The following is a 16,315-nucleotide window of genomic DNA, read 5'->3' as shown; positions in this document are numbered from 1 at the left end:
CATTCTTATTCAATTATTTACCTATCGGCAGAACCTGCAGTGATAAGGACTAACATTCTTATTCAATTATTTACCTATCGACAGAACCTGTAGTGTTAAGGCCTAACATTCTTATTCAATTATTTACCTATTGGCAGAACCTGCAGAGATAAGGTCTAACATTCTTATTCAATTATTTACCTATCGACAGAACCTGTAGTGTTAAGGCCTAACAGTCTTATTCAATTATTTACCTATTGGCAGAACCTGCAGAGATAAGGTCTAACATTCTTATTCAATTATTTACCTATCGACAGAACCTGTAGTGTTAAGGCCTAACATTCTTATTCAATTATTGACCTATAGGAAGAACCTGCAGTGATAAGGTCTAACAGTCTTATTCAATTATTTACCTATCGGCAGAACCTGTAGTGTTAAGGCCTAACAGTCTTATTCAATTATTTACCTATCGACAGAACCTGTAGTGTTAAGGCCTAACATTCTTATTCAATTATTTACCTATCGGCAGAACCTGCAGTGATAAGGACTAACATTCTTATTCAATTATTTACCTATCGACAGAACCTGTAGTGTTAAGGCCTAACATTCTTATTCAATTATTTACCTATTGGCAGAACCTGCAGAGATAAGGTCTAACATTCTTATTCAATTATTTACCTATCGACAGAACCTGTAGTGTTAAGGCCTAACAGTCTTATTCAATTATTTACCTATTGGCAGAACCTGCAGAGATAAGGTCTAACATTCTTATTCAATTATTTACCTATCGACAGAACCTGTAGTGTTAAGGCCTAACATTCTTATTCAATTATTTACCTATTGGCAGAACCTGCAGAGATAAGGTCTAACATTCTTATTCAATTATTTACCTATCGACAGAACCTGTAGTGTTAAGGCCTAACATTCTTATTCAATTATTTACCTATCGAGAGAACCTGCAGTGTTAAGGCCTAACAGTCTTATTCAATTATTTACCTATCGGCAGAACCTGTAGTGTTAAGGACTAACATTCTTATTCAATTATTTACCTATCGAGAGAACCTGCAGTGTTAAGGCCTAACAGTCTTATTCAATTATTTACCTATCGGCAGAACCTGTAGTGTTAAGGACTAACATTCTTATTCAATTATTTACCTATCGGCAGAACCTGTAGTGTTAAGGACTAACATTCTTATTCAATTATTTACCTATCGGCAGAACCTGCAGTGTTAAGGTCTAACATTCTTATTCAATTATTTACCTATCGAGAGAACCTGCAGTGTTAAGGCCTAACAGTCTTATTCAATTATTTACCTATCGGCAGAACCTGTAGTGTTAAGGACTAACATTCTTATTCAATTATTTACCTATCGGCAGAACCTGTAGTGTTAAGGACTAACATTCTTATTCAATTATTTACCTATCGGCAGAACCTGCAGTGTTAAGGTCTAACATTCTTATTCAATTATTTACCTATCGGCAGAACCTGCAGTGATAAGGACTAACATTCTTATTCAATTATTTACCTATCGGCAGAACCTGCAGTGTTAAGGTCTAACATTCTTATTCAATTATTTACCTATCGGCAGAACCTGTAGTGTTAAGGACTAACATTCTTATTCAATTATTTACCTATCGGCAGAACCTGCAGTGTTAAGGTCTAACATTCTTATTCAATTATTTACCTATAGGAAGAACCTGTAGTGAAAAGGCCTTACATTCTTATTGAATTATTTACCTATCGACAGAACCTGTAGTGTTAAGGCCTAACATTCTTATTCAATTATTTACCTATTGGCAGAACCTGCAGAGATAAGGTCTAACATTCTTATTCAATTATTTACCTATCGACAGAACCTGTAGTGTTAAGGCCTAACATTCTTATTCAATTATTTACCTATCGAGAGAACCTGCAGTGTTAAGGCCTAACAGTCTTATTCAATTATTTACCTATCGGCAGAACCTGTAGTGTTAAGGACTAACATTCTTATTCAATTATTTACCTATCGAGAGAACCTGCAGTGTTAAGGCCTAACAGTCTTATTCAATTATTTACCTATCGGCAGAACCTGTAGTGTTAAGGACTAACATTCTTATTCAATTATTTACCTATCGGCAGAACCTGTAGTGTTAAGGACTAACATTCTTATTCAATTATTTACCTATCGGCAGAACCTGCAGTGTTAAGGTCTAACATTCTTATTCAATTATTTACCTATCGAGAGAACCTGCAGTGTTAAGGCCTAACAGTCTTATTCAATTATTTACCTATCGGCAGAACCTGTAGTGTTAAGGACTAACATTCTTATTCAATTATTTACCTATCGGCAGAACCTGTAGTGTTAAGGACTAACATTCTTATTCAATTATTTACCTATCGGCAGAACCTGCAGTGTTAAGGTCTAACATTCTTATTCAATTATTTACCTATGGGCAGAACCTGTAGTGATAAGGACTAACATTCTTATTCAATTATTTACCTATCGGCAGAACCTGCAGTGTTAAGGTCTAACATTCTTATTCAATTATTTACCTATCGGCAGAACCTGTAGTGTTAAGGACTAACATTCTTATTCAATTATTTACCTATCGGCAGAACCTGCAGTGTTAAGGTCTAACATTCTTATTCAATTATTTACCTATAGGAAGAACCTGTAGTGAAAAGGCCTTACATTCTTATTGAATTATTTACCTATCGACAGAACCTGTAGTGTTAAGGCCTAACATTCTTATTCAATTATTGACCTATAGGAAGAACCTGTAGTGTTAAGGCCTAACATTCTTATTCAATTATTTACCTATCGGCAGAACCTGTAGTGTTAAGGACTAACATTCTTATTCAATTATTTACCTATAGGAAGAACCTTTAGTGTTAACGCCTAACATTCTTATTCAATTATTTACCTATGGGCAGAACCTGCAGTGATAAGGCCTAACATTCTTATTCAATTATTTACCTATGGGCAGAACCTGTAGTGATAAGGACTAACATTCTTATTCAATTATTTACCTATCGGCAGAACCTGAAGTGTTAAGGCCTAACATTCTTATTCAATTATTTACCTATCGGCAGAACCTGTAGTGTTAAGGACTAACATTCTTATTCAATTATTTACCTATAGGAAGAACCTTTAGTGTTAACGCCTAACATTCTTATTCAATTATTTACCTATGGGCAGAACCTGCAGTGTTAACGCCTAACATTCTTATTCAATTATTTACCTATCGGCAGAACCTGTAGTGTTAAGGACTAACATTCTTATTCAATTATTTACCTATCGGCAGAACCTGCAGTGTTAAGGTCTAACATTCTTATTCAATTATTTACCTATCGGCAGAACCTGTAGTGTTAAGGACTAACATTCTTATTCAATTATTTACCTATCGGCAGAACCTGCAGTGTTAAGGTCTAACATTCTTATTCAATTATTTACCTATAGGAAGAACCTGTAGTGAAAAGGCCTTACATTCTTATTGAATTATTTACCTATCGACAGAACCTGTAGTTATAAGGTCTAACATTCTTATTCAATTATTTACCTATCGGCAGAACCTTTAGTCATGTTAGTGTTAAGGCCTAACAGTCTTATTCAATTATTTGCCTATAGGAAGAACCTGCAGTGATAAGGAAACAGTTGACCTTGGGATACAACAAATCATCAGAAGGTTATGTAACAGATGCAGCTTATGGAAAGATTGTTGTCTCTTTAGTGTTCAGACCTGTTACTTCAGTGGAGAAATCAGGTATGCAACCTTTTCATTGGTATCCTTCAACAAAACAAATAAATACTTCTCATAATTCGTTTATTAAAGCAGGTAATTAGTAAAAACTGAAATAATTTTGAAAAATGAAAACTTATGGAAGATTCTGGTCTATAAACCAACCAAAGTAAGTAGGGTTAGCTATGCATGCATGGCTTAAGGTCTTCATTGGTAAGCATGGAAATGCATATGAAACTAGCTAGTCCCCTTAGTCATGAATGCATGTCTAAATCATACTATAATAAGTCAGGGTAGTTTCAGAAGCAAACAATTACTTAATGTTCCAAATTCAAAGAAATCTTTATTCCTTTTTTGGAGGTCAATTTAACAAATATTTATGATATTATGTAGTTATAATTTAAACAAGAATTTAAGCCAAATAGTTTTAAAATATGGCAGTCATTTATTTATTCCTCCATATCAAAGTGTTGTACCTAGAAGATTTATATTCCTCATCTGTATAATTATTTTACAGAGAGATACAGGGTAGCAAGCTTGAGTGACAGTGGCAAAAGAGATTACTTGTATAATGAAGATCTTGTATCCCCTTCGTCTGCTGTGAGTAGAATGGAATATAAGCTAGATACTTTGTGAAATATTTAAGTGTTGCCTTTATAGTACTGGTAGTAAGCTTTGTATATTCCTAAATTATCTTAACTTTCTATTTACAAACTGTTTAGTTTAATTTTAGGTTTCTGAACTCACAGAGTCACTTGCTAATGTGTTCAAAGTAAGCTTTCAAAAAATATTGATGGCTAACATTCTCATAAAATTTGTGGTTATACAACATTAAGCCATCATTATTCTATCAATCAATCAATCATCAATCAATCACAATCAATCAATCAATCAAAATTTAAGTCACACAGAATTGTTTCACAGATATATTACAGAAGCACCAACTGTATGGCTTTACTATTTTAAAAATGTTCAGGTACAGCTGAAAATTATACTGCTTTGTTTGCTATAATATAATTTATTCAAATGGAATTATTACCAACAATTCATTTAAGGGACTTTAAAAACCAGATTACAGTCTTTTTATTTATTTAAACAAAAAATGATAACAACCAGTATTGTCAAGTCAGCACTAACATGGCTTTTCATTATCTTAAATATTAAGTTGACTTTTTTCTTTAAAGGAAATGTTGTTATTAAGATATTTTTACATTGTTCTCAAAGTATTTCAAATAGCATCCATAATATTAGACGTAATTTGTTGATTGCATCTTGTTTACGAAATTTAAAGCATATATAAAACCTGAAAGAAATTCACTTTGTCTAAGATTCTGTATTCTTTTTCTGTAGTTTCTGAATACTATTTTCACTGTTGATTTTGAACTTATACAGAAAGAATTTTAACTCAAAATGATGAAATTCATTTTAACCAAGGAACAGACATATTTATAGCAATTAATGTTCAGTTAATGTAGTTAAGATAATCTGCTAAAAAAGCAGGTTTTTTTTGCATACTGCTGATGTTTTTAAATAACATTATGAATTGTTTTGTTTTGTTCTAGCCTTGGAGGTTTTATACAACAAATCAGTAATCAATTGTTTTTGTCCTTTTCCAAAAATTAATTTCTTTTCTTAAAATATGAAACTGACTGTAAGATTATGATTTGATATAAAATAGCTACACCCTTTGGACTCTTTTTTGGATAGAAATATATAAAAAAAATTAAGCATTAGTCTGCAAATATTTACAATTTATTATAAAAAAAAATAAGTATGCATTACGTACATCCAGCTTATACCTCTCCTTTTCCAAGTTTTAATTCCTAAGTACATGTCATGGAGAACTAGTCCAATGTTTATGTCTTGTCAGTATGATACCTCCAGGTTCTAACTTTTGTTATACATAACTATTTGTTTGTGCATTGGTTAGTTCTTAACTTATTGCATCAATTTGCATGGTTATTCCCCTTTAATGCACGATTCACTTACTAAATATCTCACACAAATAGTAAAAAGAAAACACAATTGAAAATTCTTTACTATTGTCTCTCATTTGATAGGTCTGCAGGTTTGTTGATAAAAAAAAATGAAAAGATAAAAACATTTTTTGTCTGCAGATCCCCTTGTCTTGTTACATTATGTGTATGTAATAAAAATATGATCACTAAAAGATCTTTAAAAAGGCATTTTATTTTTGCATGAATAACATTGATATTTTTTATTCTGATCATATATTTATACTGCTATATTAATTATTCAGCCTACAACATCAAGATCATCCTTTCATCGGAATGACCAGGTATACAGTATTCACAATATCAATGTTTTCCTACATACTCTTAAATTGAACTTGTCAAATTCAGCCGTCTTAAATTTAACTTGTTACATGCAGCCATCTCTTAAATCTTTTCTATACATTCTTGTTAAATGATATAAACTAAGAAGTTGTGTTATTGTCTCAAAGTCATGGAATTTTTCATTATGCAAATAAATAAAATGCAAATAAATAAAATGGCAATTAAACAATTAAATTTTTCAAACAAAGAATAGAAGCCAGAATTGAAAACATTGGTATATATGGTACATATAAAAATGAATAAATTCCACCTAGTAGATTATAATAATGACAATTAGGTACTTTTATATAACCTTAAAATAATTCCATATTTAAAAAATATTGCCTTGCATGTGTATTCAGAATAGCATGGTTTATGGTACATTAAATATATATATATTTTTGTATGGAGACTAAAAAAGTGACATTTACCTATGTACACCATTGCAATTATTTAGCTTATGATTTTGTTTATGCTGCTTTTTAGCTTACATATTATATCTAAATAAAATGTGCTTTCACTTGGTCCTTATTGTTCATAACAAGACATCTTTGTAAAAATAGAAATTATATGGCATAATTTATTACCTCAGCAACTGTCAAACGTTGTTTTCAAATCTAAAGTTAACCTTGAATTTTTTTCTGCCTGACTGAAAAATTGCTAAAATCAGTCAGTAGTGGTAAATTCCTTTTAGTGATTGTTTTGGAACCTCACTCATGGTATGTGCTTTGAGTCAATGTTACTTAAGAAACAGATTCTTTTGAAAATTTAGTTACACCTTGTAGATAATTGCAGCCTTAGCCAAAAATGTACCAATAGTAATTTGTAACATGTTACACGGCTGCTTACTATAAACATGGTTAAATGTCACTGTTTTAAATTGGTATTATAAAAGCTTTGATCATGCATTAAAAACCTTCATTGCTTTGATATATCTTTTGATGCAAATTATATTTTTCCATAGAAGTTTAATCAGAGTTATTTCCCTCGACTGTCATCTTGCAAGGCAAACTGGTTCATTTTCTTTTTTTATTAACGAAATTTAAACATGTTGATTGTTTGATAACTATAACTAGATCACAATTACAAGTTTTACAAGATTAAAACAAATCAAATGTTTGTTTTAAAGTCTAGCAGTCAGTTTAACAAAAAAATAATTTGTTTTTTTTATCGGGGAATATGTGCTTATCTCCTGTCAACATGGTGATAAAGGGAAATAACTCAAATTAAGTCAATGAAAATCCATCTTTTATATTCAAGTTTGAGATAATAATGTAAAATTTATTTTTGATTTATTTGCAAATTCTTCATTTTAAATCTCCATTTTATCACTATCATCAGTTAATATTCACTGTTATACTCATATTTGTTTGTCATTCATATCATGTTATCATTATCACACTTTTCCCTTCTAAGGAGGAGATAACTCCCACAGAGGTTCACAAAGAGGTAGGATATTGCATGTGCTAAGTGTTTGTTTAGTGTATAACATTGTAGATACCAATGCAGTTAGAAGAATGAACTTGTTGGACTGTAAGAACATGATGTTCAATATAGGTTTGACATTAGGAAGGTTGTTGATATGTCATTGATGTTTTGTATGAATGTTATGTCTGAATTTGTAACATACTGCTTTGCATGTTGGGTAAATTGTAGGCATTCATTAAAGAATTCAGCAGAGCTATTGTAATACTATCTATAGTTCCTATGTTCCAATAGATACAATTATTAAGGCTTTTTGAGGATTTCATAGTACTGGTAGTGTTGTAGTGTTTAAGTAAAAATGAATTTAATGTATTATTGAATTCATTTGTTACGAAACTGATAGTCATGCCACATTTAAAAAATATTGTTTCAAATCTAAAATAAAGATATTTCAGTTTTTTCTAAACTTTTAAAGATAAATGATTTTAAAAGTTTTTTTAAAACCCTTTCTTCTAAAATCCTATGCCAATCAAGTATGCCAAATAAAACAATCCATTGAGGAAAGGGTAAAATAAAATGTGTATAAGCATTACATTTAACCTAGTAATCATATATGTAATGGAAAAAAGAGGATGTCCAAATCAAAGGTCCATTGAAACAAAATGCTTTATACTAAATTAGATTTGAAATGTGAATGGAGAGCTTTGGCATAAGTTTAGGTAGAGATCATTTAGAATTATTTCAAGCTCAGCACATTGCTATCTTCAAACAAATTTTTACAGAAGATAGTTGTGGACAAATGAGTTTAGAGGATTTCTCTGAAAAATCTGGATGCATTTTAAACAAATCTGGTGCTGATCACATATTGTGTCATTCTGTATAAGCTCCCTCATGATAATGCTATCCTCTAACATTTTAACTGTGTATCTAATAGCATATGAACTTATGTATAACACATGTATAAACCTGTACAACACCTGTACAATACCTGTATAACTTTGTCTTTTCTATAATTGAGAATGCCTAAATTAATGTATATGAACAGAAGGAGATGTGAGACAGCAATCAAATAACATGAAAACATCTTGTGAAATTAAAGGGTTCTGGAATTTACCTTTAGAAATATGTCTTATAAATATGCAAACTAAACATGATGGCTACTTTCAACTGTAAATATATATATCTACCTATAACTAAACAATGATAGTGATCAGTTTAAAAAAAAACGTTTGGAAGAAATGAAAAAAAAAAATGTTTTTTAGAATATTTATGCTTCTTTGAATTGTGTTTGAATACCAACTTAGTGAACTATGATCCTTTCAAGAATATTAAAATTTGCAGTGTTTGTGTCAGATCAACAGTTTCATTGTGTTTGACTAAATGTTTTGCATGTACTGATGTTACTGTTGTTTTTGTTGCTGGTACCATTTTGCTGTTATGTTTTGCATGAAGTGATTTTAATGCTGTACTTTGTGTTGGTACCTTTTAATGTTTTACTGATATTACTGTTGTATGTTGTTGTTGGTACCAGATAACACCCTTATATTTCATAATATTTGTTTCAGGGAGGTGGACCAAATCATCAGACATCGAAGAAAGTTACACTTGCTGAATTATACCCAACAAGTTAGTAAATATTGATTGATTTTTTTCAATGTATAGTATTCACTGACAGCACAAATAGTGTTATTAAAATTCATATATCTCATTTCTTTTTCTATGAAATGGATGGCTAAAATGTTGCATTTAAATGACATTATTACTGAAAAGTAAGTTGGCAATTTGTACATTTGCCCTTGCAGGCTCCCTTGATATTCTTGCTGATAAAGTCAGTATAAAAATGCCATTATTATGTAAACATATATATTGAATATGAAATCATTTTCTTAAAGTTGAAACAAAGTACTTAAATTAGTTTAATTTTTTTATTTAACAGCTTTGGTATAGATTGACTCATGTGTGATTTGTTTTAGTCTCTCTTCTTTTATTTTCAGCTAAAACTATGGTAGATTTAACAATTCTTCAAGGAAGAGATTTGATTGCAATGGACAGAAATGGTATTATTCCACTATTTACACATATTGATAGTTTAATCCATATTTGATTGGTTGAGACTATCCCAAGTGTCAATGAACAAATCTTCATATTCTCCTCGTAGTATCATATTCCCCTCTCAGCATCATATTCCCCTCTGAAATGTCGGGACTACATTGTGCGACGCTACGTGCGGTTAATGTACATAACGTTTTGAACTTTATTTTTAAATAGTGATAGCAGAATCATTATCGTGTTCAAATATTTTTCAGACGTTAAAACAAAAAGACTGATAATTAACTTTTGATCTGTACTGTTTATCAGTGCATTTGTTGTGTTTAGTAATAAAAACAAGCTGATAAGAAAAAAGTTTATGCAAACTAATACTTTATGTTCAAGTAAACAAAGCATAGGCACAAAGCATAGGCAGTAGAATAAAACATTCATTTCCCTTAGCTTTGGGAGATATGAAGATTTGCTCACCCTTGAAAATCATATTTCCCTCGGGCAGAGCCCTCGTGAAATAGAATATTCTTGGGTGAACAAATCTTCATAATCTTCCTCAGGCACAGGAAATAAATGTATAATGTTCTACTGAGATTTTGCAAAACAGTTATTATTTTATAATCATACTTCAATAATCAGTCATATACTGCAATGATTTTATATATTCTGTCTGTTTGTCAAACTCTCAATCTTTTTGTATGAAATGAAAATGTTCATTGCATATCGATAAACATCTGTATAATGGATTGATTATATAATTGGTCCTGAGCTTGAAAATACTGCAATCCTTTTAAACGTGATCTTTATTGGTATTTGGTATACTATATACATGTTTTTTTCCAAATAATCTTCATTAGGTTTGTTCAGACCAAAAGTTTGACAAGATAAATATGTGAAATGTTTAAAATCAACAACATGTCTTGCGACCTACTTCTGTATTATTTTAAAACTGATGTAGAATTTCTGTGTTTTCATATGAAAAATCTTTGCTTAATGAATTATTGTTGATTTAGGGTTTAGTGATCCCTTCTGTATAGTAAAAATGGGAGAGAAGAGATTACTGAAGACCACAGTAAAGAAGAAAACTTTATTCCCTAAGTGGAATGAGAGTACAACATTTGAATTCAATGATGAAAGCCAAATGATTGAAATTGTAAGTTATTTTAAAAGATTTATTTAAAGGATTGTATAGCTTGTTTCTCTAACATTATAATGTAAGGTATTGGCCTAAAATATTACTTGAAGTTTAGAAAAGAAATTTTTCAGAGAGAAAATTGAAAAAAAATTATTAAAAGTAAGGGAAATAAATCTATATTTATGATCAATCTACTTACTAGGAGAAATATCTGTCCATAAAATAGAGGTAAGTTTGTCCACTCAAAGTAAATTATAGTTTGATTTCACATAGGCTACTGTTTAAAGATGATTTGTTTTTGCCTCACCTCAACAATGTCACAATCAAATAACACACACACAAAAAAATATTTAGAGATGAACAAATAAATGTAAATAGTATACAAATGCTCATACAATATGTCAAGCTTAACATCTGGTACAATTGTAAATAAAGACATGCTATACAGCAACAAACAACAACCTTTGAATTAGAGGCTACTGACATGAGATAGGCAGATATAGAATAGAAATAAGAAGATGTGGCATGAGTGCCAATGAGACAACTCTCCATCAAAGTCATGATGTGTAAAAAGTTAACAATTAGGTCAAAGTACGGCCTTCAACACGGAGCCTTGGCTCACACTGAACATCAAGCTATAAAAGGCACCAAAAAGTCTCCTGTAAAACAATTCATACAGGAAACCCAATGGTCTTATCCATTAAAAAAAACAAGAAACGAATAATACTAATGAACCACATCAACAAATGACACAATCGAACCATAGGCTCTTTCCTGACTTAAACATTTATGCTGGCATCAAATTCTCATCTAACCTGGAACAGTGGTGTGACAGTACAACATAAGAACAATTTTTTAAAAATCAGTTGAGAATGGCTAAATTAATCAGATCAATAACAAAACACAAAAACAAATAAAACTTTGTCATACATGTACATGATATTTGATAATTTAATGAAATTTTTAGCTGCTGTATGATAAAGATTTTATATCAGACGATTTTCTGGGAAAAGCTATGCTATCTCTTGATAAACTGAGAGAAATTTCTTACAAGGTAATTATGACATTTTGTTTTAACCTGATTTAAAGCAGAGGAGCTTGTTTACTCTTGTTCATCCTTCCATCTACAAATGTATCTATATATTTATTTTATCATATTTGTTTAAAACAGTGGCGGATCCAGAACTTTTCTTTAGTGGGGGGGGGGGGGGGGGGTGGGCTCCAGTCATGCTTCAGTGATTCCCTATATACTCAATCAAATTTTTCCCACAAAAGGGTGGGGGTGGGTCCTGGGCCCCCATGGTTCCCTAGATCTGCCTATGTAAAAGCTCATTAGAAATTCTGTTTATATATTTGATATCATGCTGAATACAAATAAAGTTTCCAATTTCTGTCAATGAATAAGAATGACAAAGTTCATTTAGTTTCCATGTTTAAGGATGTAAGATGCCGAATCACCATACTGAGGTTAATATGTTGGTTGGCGATGTTTTCCAGGAGATTAAAGAATCTTATATAATTTGGACCAAGCTTGAAGAAGTCAAGTCATAGTATACCATGTAATTCACAGGTTGTCGTTTGTTTATGTGTTACATATTTCTTTTTCGTTCATTATTTGTACATAAATAAGGCCGTTAGTTTTCTTGTTTGAATTGTTTTACATTATCATTTCGGGGCCTATTGCAGCTGACCATGCAGTATGGGCTTTCCTCATTGTTGAAGGCTGTATTTTGACCTATAGTTGTTGATATCTGTGTCATTTTGGTCTCTTGTGGAGAGTTGTCTCATTGGCAATTATACCACATCTTTTTTTGTATTTTTACATGTATTATCTTTATTATATATAATTATGATAACACAATTTAAAAAAAATACATTATTTTATTTATTTTATTAAAGTTTCTGTAATATATGTAAACAAGTTTGTGGGAATACATTTTTTTCTTTCTTTTTTAAACTCTTTGTGTTGCACAATGTAAAGGATAATTGACTGATTATTAAGTACTTACTGGTTGCATAAAATTTATACAATTGAAACTTATATTAAATTAATCATAAAAGAAGCAACTTTCCTACTGACTCATGTTTTATTGTGGATTTTTTTTTTCTGTTAAAATCATATAAATTGTCACAAAATTGTCACTTTTATTAAAAATGATAATTAAAGAGAAAAAATTCCCTAATTCAATGTTGTTAAAATTGCTATAAAAACACAGAGGTTTAATTTGTTTATTTAATATTTTTATCTAAATTCACATTTCGCCTTAGTTTAATTCCCATCTGGCCTTAGTATATTTTTTACCTTTTTTACCTGGAATTCACAGCTAAGGCGAAATGAGAACACACCTTAAGAAGTCAACATATTAGCAACAAAAATAGACTAAATTTGTATTATATATAATGCTCTAAATTGTCAAATGTCTATCTTGCTGGCCCTCCATTGTTCGTTTTAAGGATAGATTTCCTCACAACTGTGAATCTCATAGGTTTCAAATTTGATATTTAGCAGTATATTGGCAATTTGTAATGTGTTATGTACTTTCAAATTTCTAGTTTGAATGGTAATGTTTTCCACAACTATGTGACATGTTAAGCTCACCTAGTTCATGCGTTATAACAATCTGGAATTTGTCCTTTTGTATGATGTTTTGGGAAATTTCTCATTGACTGGACATCACAATGCAGCATGATATTGGTTAGTTGTTTGGTGAAATAGTAACAGTTGGCTCACCTGGTTTGCTTTATAACATTATTTACTCATCATGTTTCTACCAAATTCCTTTGATTATTTATATAGCAGATATCATAGCAAACAATTGTTGTGAGTTGTATTTCCCTCACTTGGTTTCTATATATTTTAAACATCTCTATATATGTGTTTACTTAATCTACAAGAGCATGCATGTATATGTTAACTCAGATGCAGTTTCTTGTTGTACTGGCTAGCACAGATTAAGGTAATAAGTTTCTTATAACATAGGTTTATGTCTAGCTGCTCATTTTACATTACACCTAAAATACACTGTGTTGTAAGTTGTTCCCCTTGATATTACAGGACTCATCAGAATGGATAAAGTTACAAAGAACCAAATCTGGTATGCTACAGATCAAGTGCACTGTTACAACTAATGGTGTTCCTGTAAGTTTGTCAATCAATCATTATGTTTCTATTTAATTATTAGTTTTAAAAATGTTTCCAGTCTTTCTTAGTATACCTCTATTAGAATGATTTTTTTTAGTGTTTAACATACAACATTATCATGGTTTATAATTGATTTTCAATTGTCAGCTTATAAAAAATTACAAAAGGACATTTTGCTGTGATTAACTAAGTGAAGAATGCTTGGGACAGAAGTTTCTTAAATTTATGATAGTGGATAACAAATTAAAGCTCTGTTATGGCCAGATGGATAACTTTCAACGATTTACCCTGGTAGGTAAAAATATGAAGTTCAATTTGTTTGTTTCTATAATATATTATATTATTGTTTTGTCTTTTTTACAGATGAAAAGAGATAATGATACCAATTCAAATCCAGAAAGCGAGGTCTTTAAATCTGAAACTACTCCAGTATTACAGGTATCTATTGACTTTTGTTAAGTTCAAATATTTAGATATTGATATTTTGATTTCAAAATATACATTATACTATCAAAATGACACAAAGGCAAGACGCATCTCTGTGTCGACAGTTTATTATGTTTAGATTAATAAACTTGAGAAAAGAAATGGGGAATGTGTCAAAGAAACAACAACCCAACCATAGAACAGACAACAGCATAAGGTCACCAACAGGTCTTCAATGTAGCGAGAAATTCACGCACCTGGAGGCATCCTTCAGCTGGCCCCTAAACAAATATATATACTTTTTCAGTGATAATGAACGCCATACTAAACTCCAAATTGTACACAAGAAACTAAAATTAACAATAATGCAAGACTAACAATGGCCAGAGGCTCCTGACTTGGGACAGGCGCAAAAATGCGGCGGGGTTAAACATGTTTATGAGATCTTAAGAATGTGTTTTGTACTGACATTCTTATTATTCCTTATCTAAAATTAGCATGTTAAAATTTATCATTAAAAATATTTAGTAGTTTGATTGTTGTCATTGTATTATTTTTGTAGGCTGAGCCTAATAGATCTACAGAGGAACAAAACCACAAAATGAATGGTCAAGTCAGGAAAGATATGAAACCAGACATCTTACCACATGTTGATGAACTTGATTCCAGACATCCTATCAAGGAGGAAATTGTTGTAGTGAAACATGATTCTAAATTGTCATCTCAACCACCTCAAAGTCAGGAATTGCAAGCTAATGGAGCATCACCAGAATCTAAAAAGATAGATACTTCACTACAAAATGGTGACCATGAAAATACTGAGAGCCCTCCTAAACAGAGAAAAAGTCAGACTTCCCCTCATCAGAAAAGAGTAGAGGGAGAGAAACAAAGGTCATCAAAACAGCTTGGAAGTCCTGTTCCATCTGAACAAAGTAAGTCACCCACAGAAAGTAGAGGTAGAGTACAGGGAAGAGGTAGAAACTCCTCCCAATATGTTGAATCTCAGGTGGATGGTAGTCCATATCAGCCAGGTCATCCTCATTACATTCGTCACAGTAGCCCATCACGACGTAGTCATAGGACATCAAGAGAAACATTGATTGATAATCCACCAACAGGTCCCTCCGTAGACTCATACAGATCATCTCCATCAGGGCAGGGAAGTCGTAGAGGGAGAGAGAATTCACAGAAATCACCATTGATGAGGTCCCAGTCAGACATGACAGTAAACAGTAGACCAGGGTACACATCATTGATGCTTCCTGATAGAGATGGAATGAAGCATGGGGACTCGTAAGTTTTTTACTACTAGGAAAATATAAGTAATACTGTAAAAAAAAATTGTAGACAGAAAGTATTGATATTTTTTAACTCATTTCACTTCCTTGTATAAGTTTTTCAATATTGAAGAAATATTTTCCATCCCAATTTGTATCCGGTACTTCTTAACCAATTTACCGAATTTTGTGAAACTTTTTCAGAATCTTGCTCACATGATATTATTATTTGCACTACTTATTTAATTTCTTCATCTGATTGATCTTTCGGGGTTTACTTTGGCATGACATGAACTAAGCCATATCTGCACACTACATTGCATATTGGTGTTCTGTAGTGGAAAAAGGGGTATTATTACATAACTCTAGCTATTTCTGGTTTATTCCCCTCCAATAAAGTAGCAAAGGAAGAAAGAATTACTCTTGTCCATCTGCTTAAGTTGTACATTTATGTCTCTTCCTCGTTTAACCGTCTTCTACAGATTTGTAAACTACATCTTTAAAATCGCTGACTTATTAATGCCCACCTGAGTGACTTCAGTTAACTTTGATTCTCATGTAACTTTTGTTGTTTATTAGTGATATTTCACAACTACTAGAAAAGTAAACAGGAGCAATAATTCAATTATTTAAAAGCAGAGAGACAGATTTTTTTTTATAATAAAAATCATTGTAAAAATATGTCAAATCATTTGGAAAAACTCCAGTTGTATTAAACCTTCAGATTAATTGCTTTTGAAGCATGATTGCATTTAAGTTTATTAAGCTAATATTTATCTGTTTTATTAACATACTAAACATACCTATGGTTTCAGATTTATTCCAGTAGTAATGC

General features: G+C 31.3%; 1 protein-coding gene across 7 annotated transcripts in view; it reads left to right on the top strand.

Moving 5' to 3' along the window:
* Positions 1–16,315, top strand: part of LOC143067809 (uncharacterized) — a 46,673-nt gene that overhangs the window by 16,255 nt on the left and 14,103 nt on the right. For 4 of the 7 annotated variants that reach the window (XM_076241370.1, XM_076241363.1, XM_076241368.1 and 1 more), the window contains exons 14-24: positions 3,588–3,723; positions 4,217–4,299; positions 5,960–5,998; positions 7,452–7,484; positions 9,026–9,086; positions 9,455–9,517; positions 10,514–10,653; positions 11,603–11,689; positions 13,691–13,774; positions 14,141–14,215; positions 14,766–15,496. In XM_076241370.1, coding sequence (XP_076097485.1) covers positions 3,588–3,723; positions 4,217–4,299; positions 5,960–5,998; positions 7,452–7,484; positions 9,026–9,086; positions 9,455–9,517; positions 10,514–10,653; positions 11,603–11,689; positions 13,691–13,774; positions 14,141–14,215; positions 14,766–15,496 — 1,532 coding nt within the window. The remainder of the gene's footprint in view (positions 1–3,587; positions 3,724–4,216; positions 4,300–5,959; positions 5,999–7,451; positions 7,485–9,025; positions 9,087–9,454; positions 9,518–10,513; positions 10,654–11,602; positions 11,690–13,690; positions 13,775–14,140; positions 14,216–14,765; positions 15,497–16,315) is intronic. The other 3 variants (XM_076241367.1, XM_076241366.1, XM_076241369.1) reach the window with 3 other exon arrangements.

This window comes from Mytilus galloprovincialis, chromosome 3 (assembly GCF_965363235.1).
Source record: "Mytilus galloprovincialis chromosome 3, xbMytGall1.hap1.1, whole genome shotgun sequence".
Taxonomy (NCBI): Eukaryota; Metazoa; Mollusca; class Bivalvia; order Mytilida; family Mytilidae; genus Mytilus; species Mytilus galloprovincialis.
Note: the sequence above shows the minus strand (reverse complement) of the source record. Positions and strands in the feature narration are given on the sequence as shown.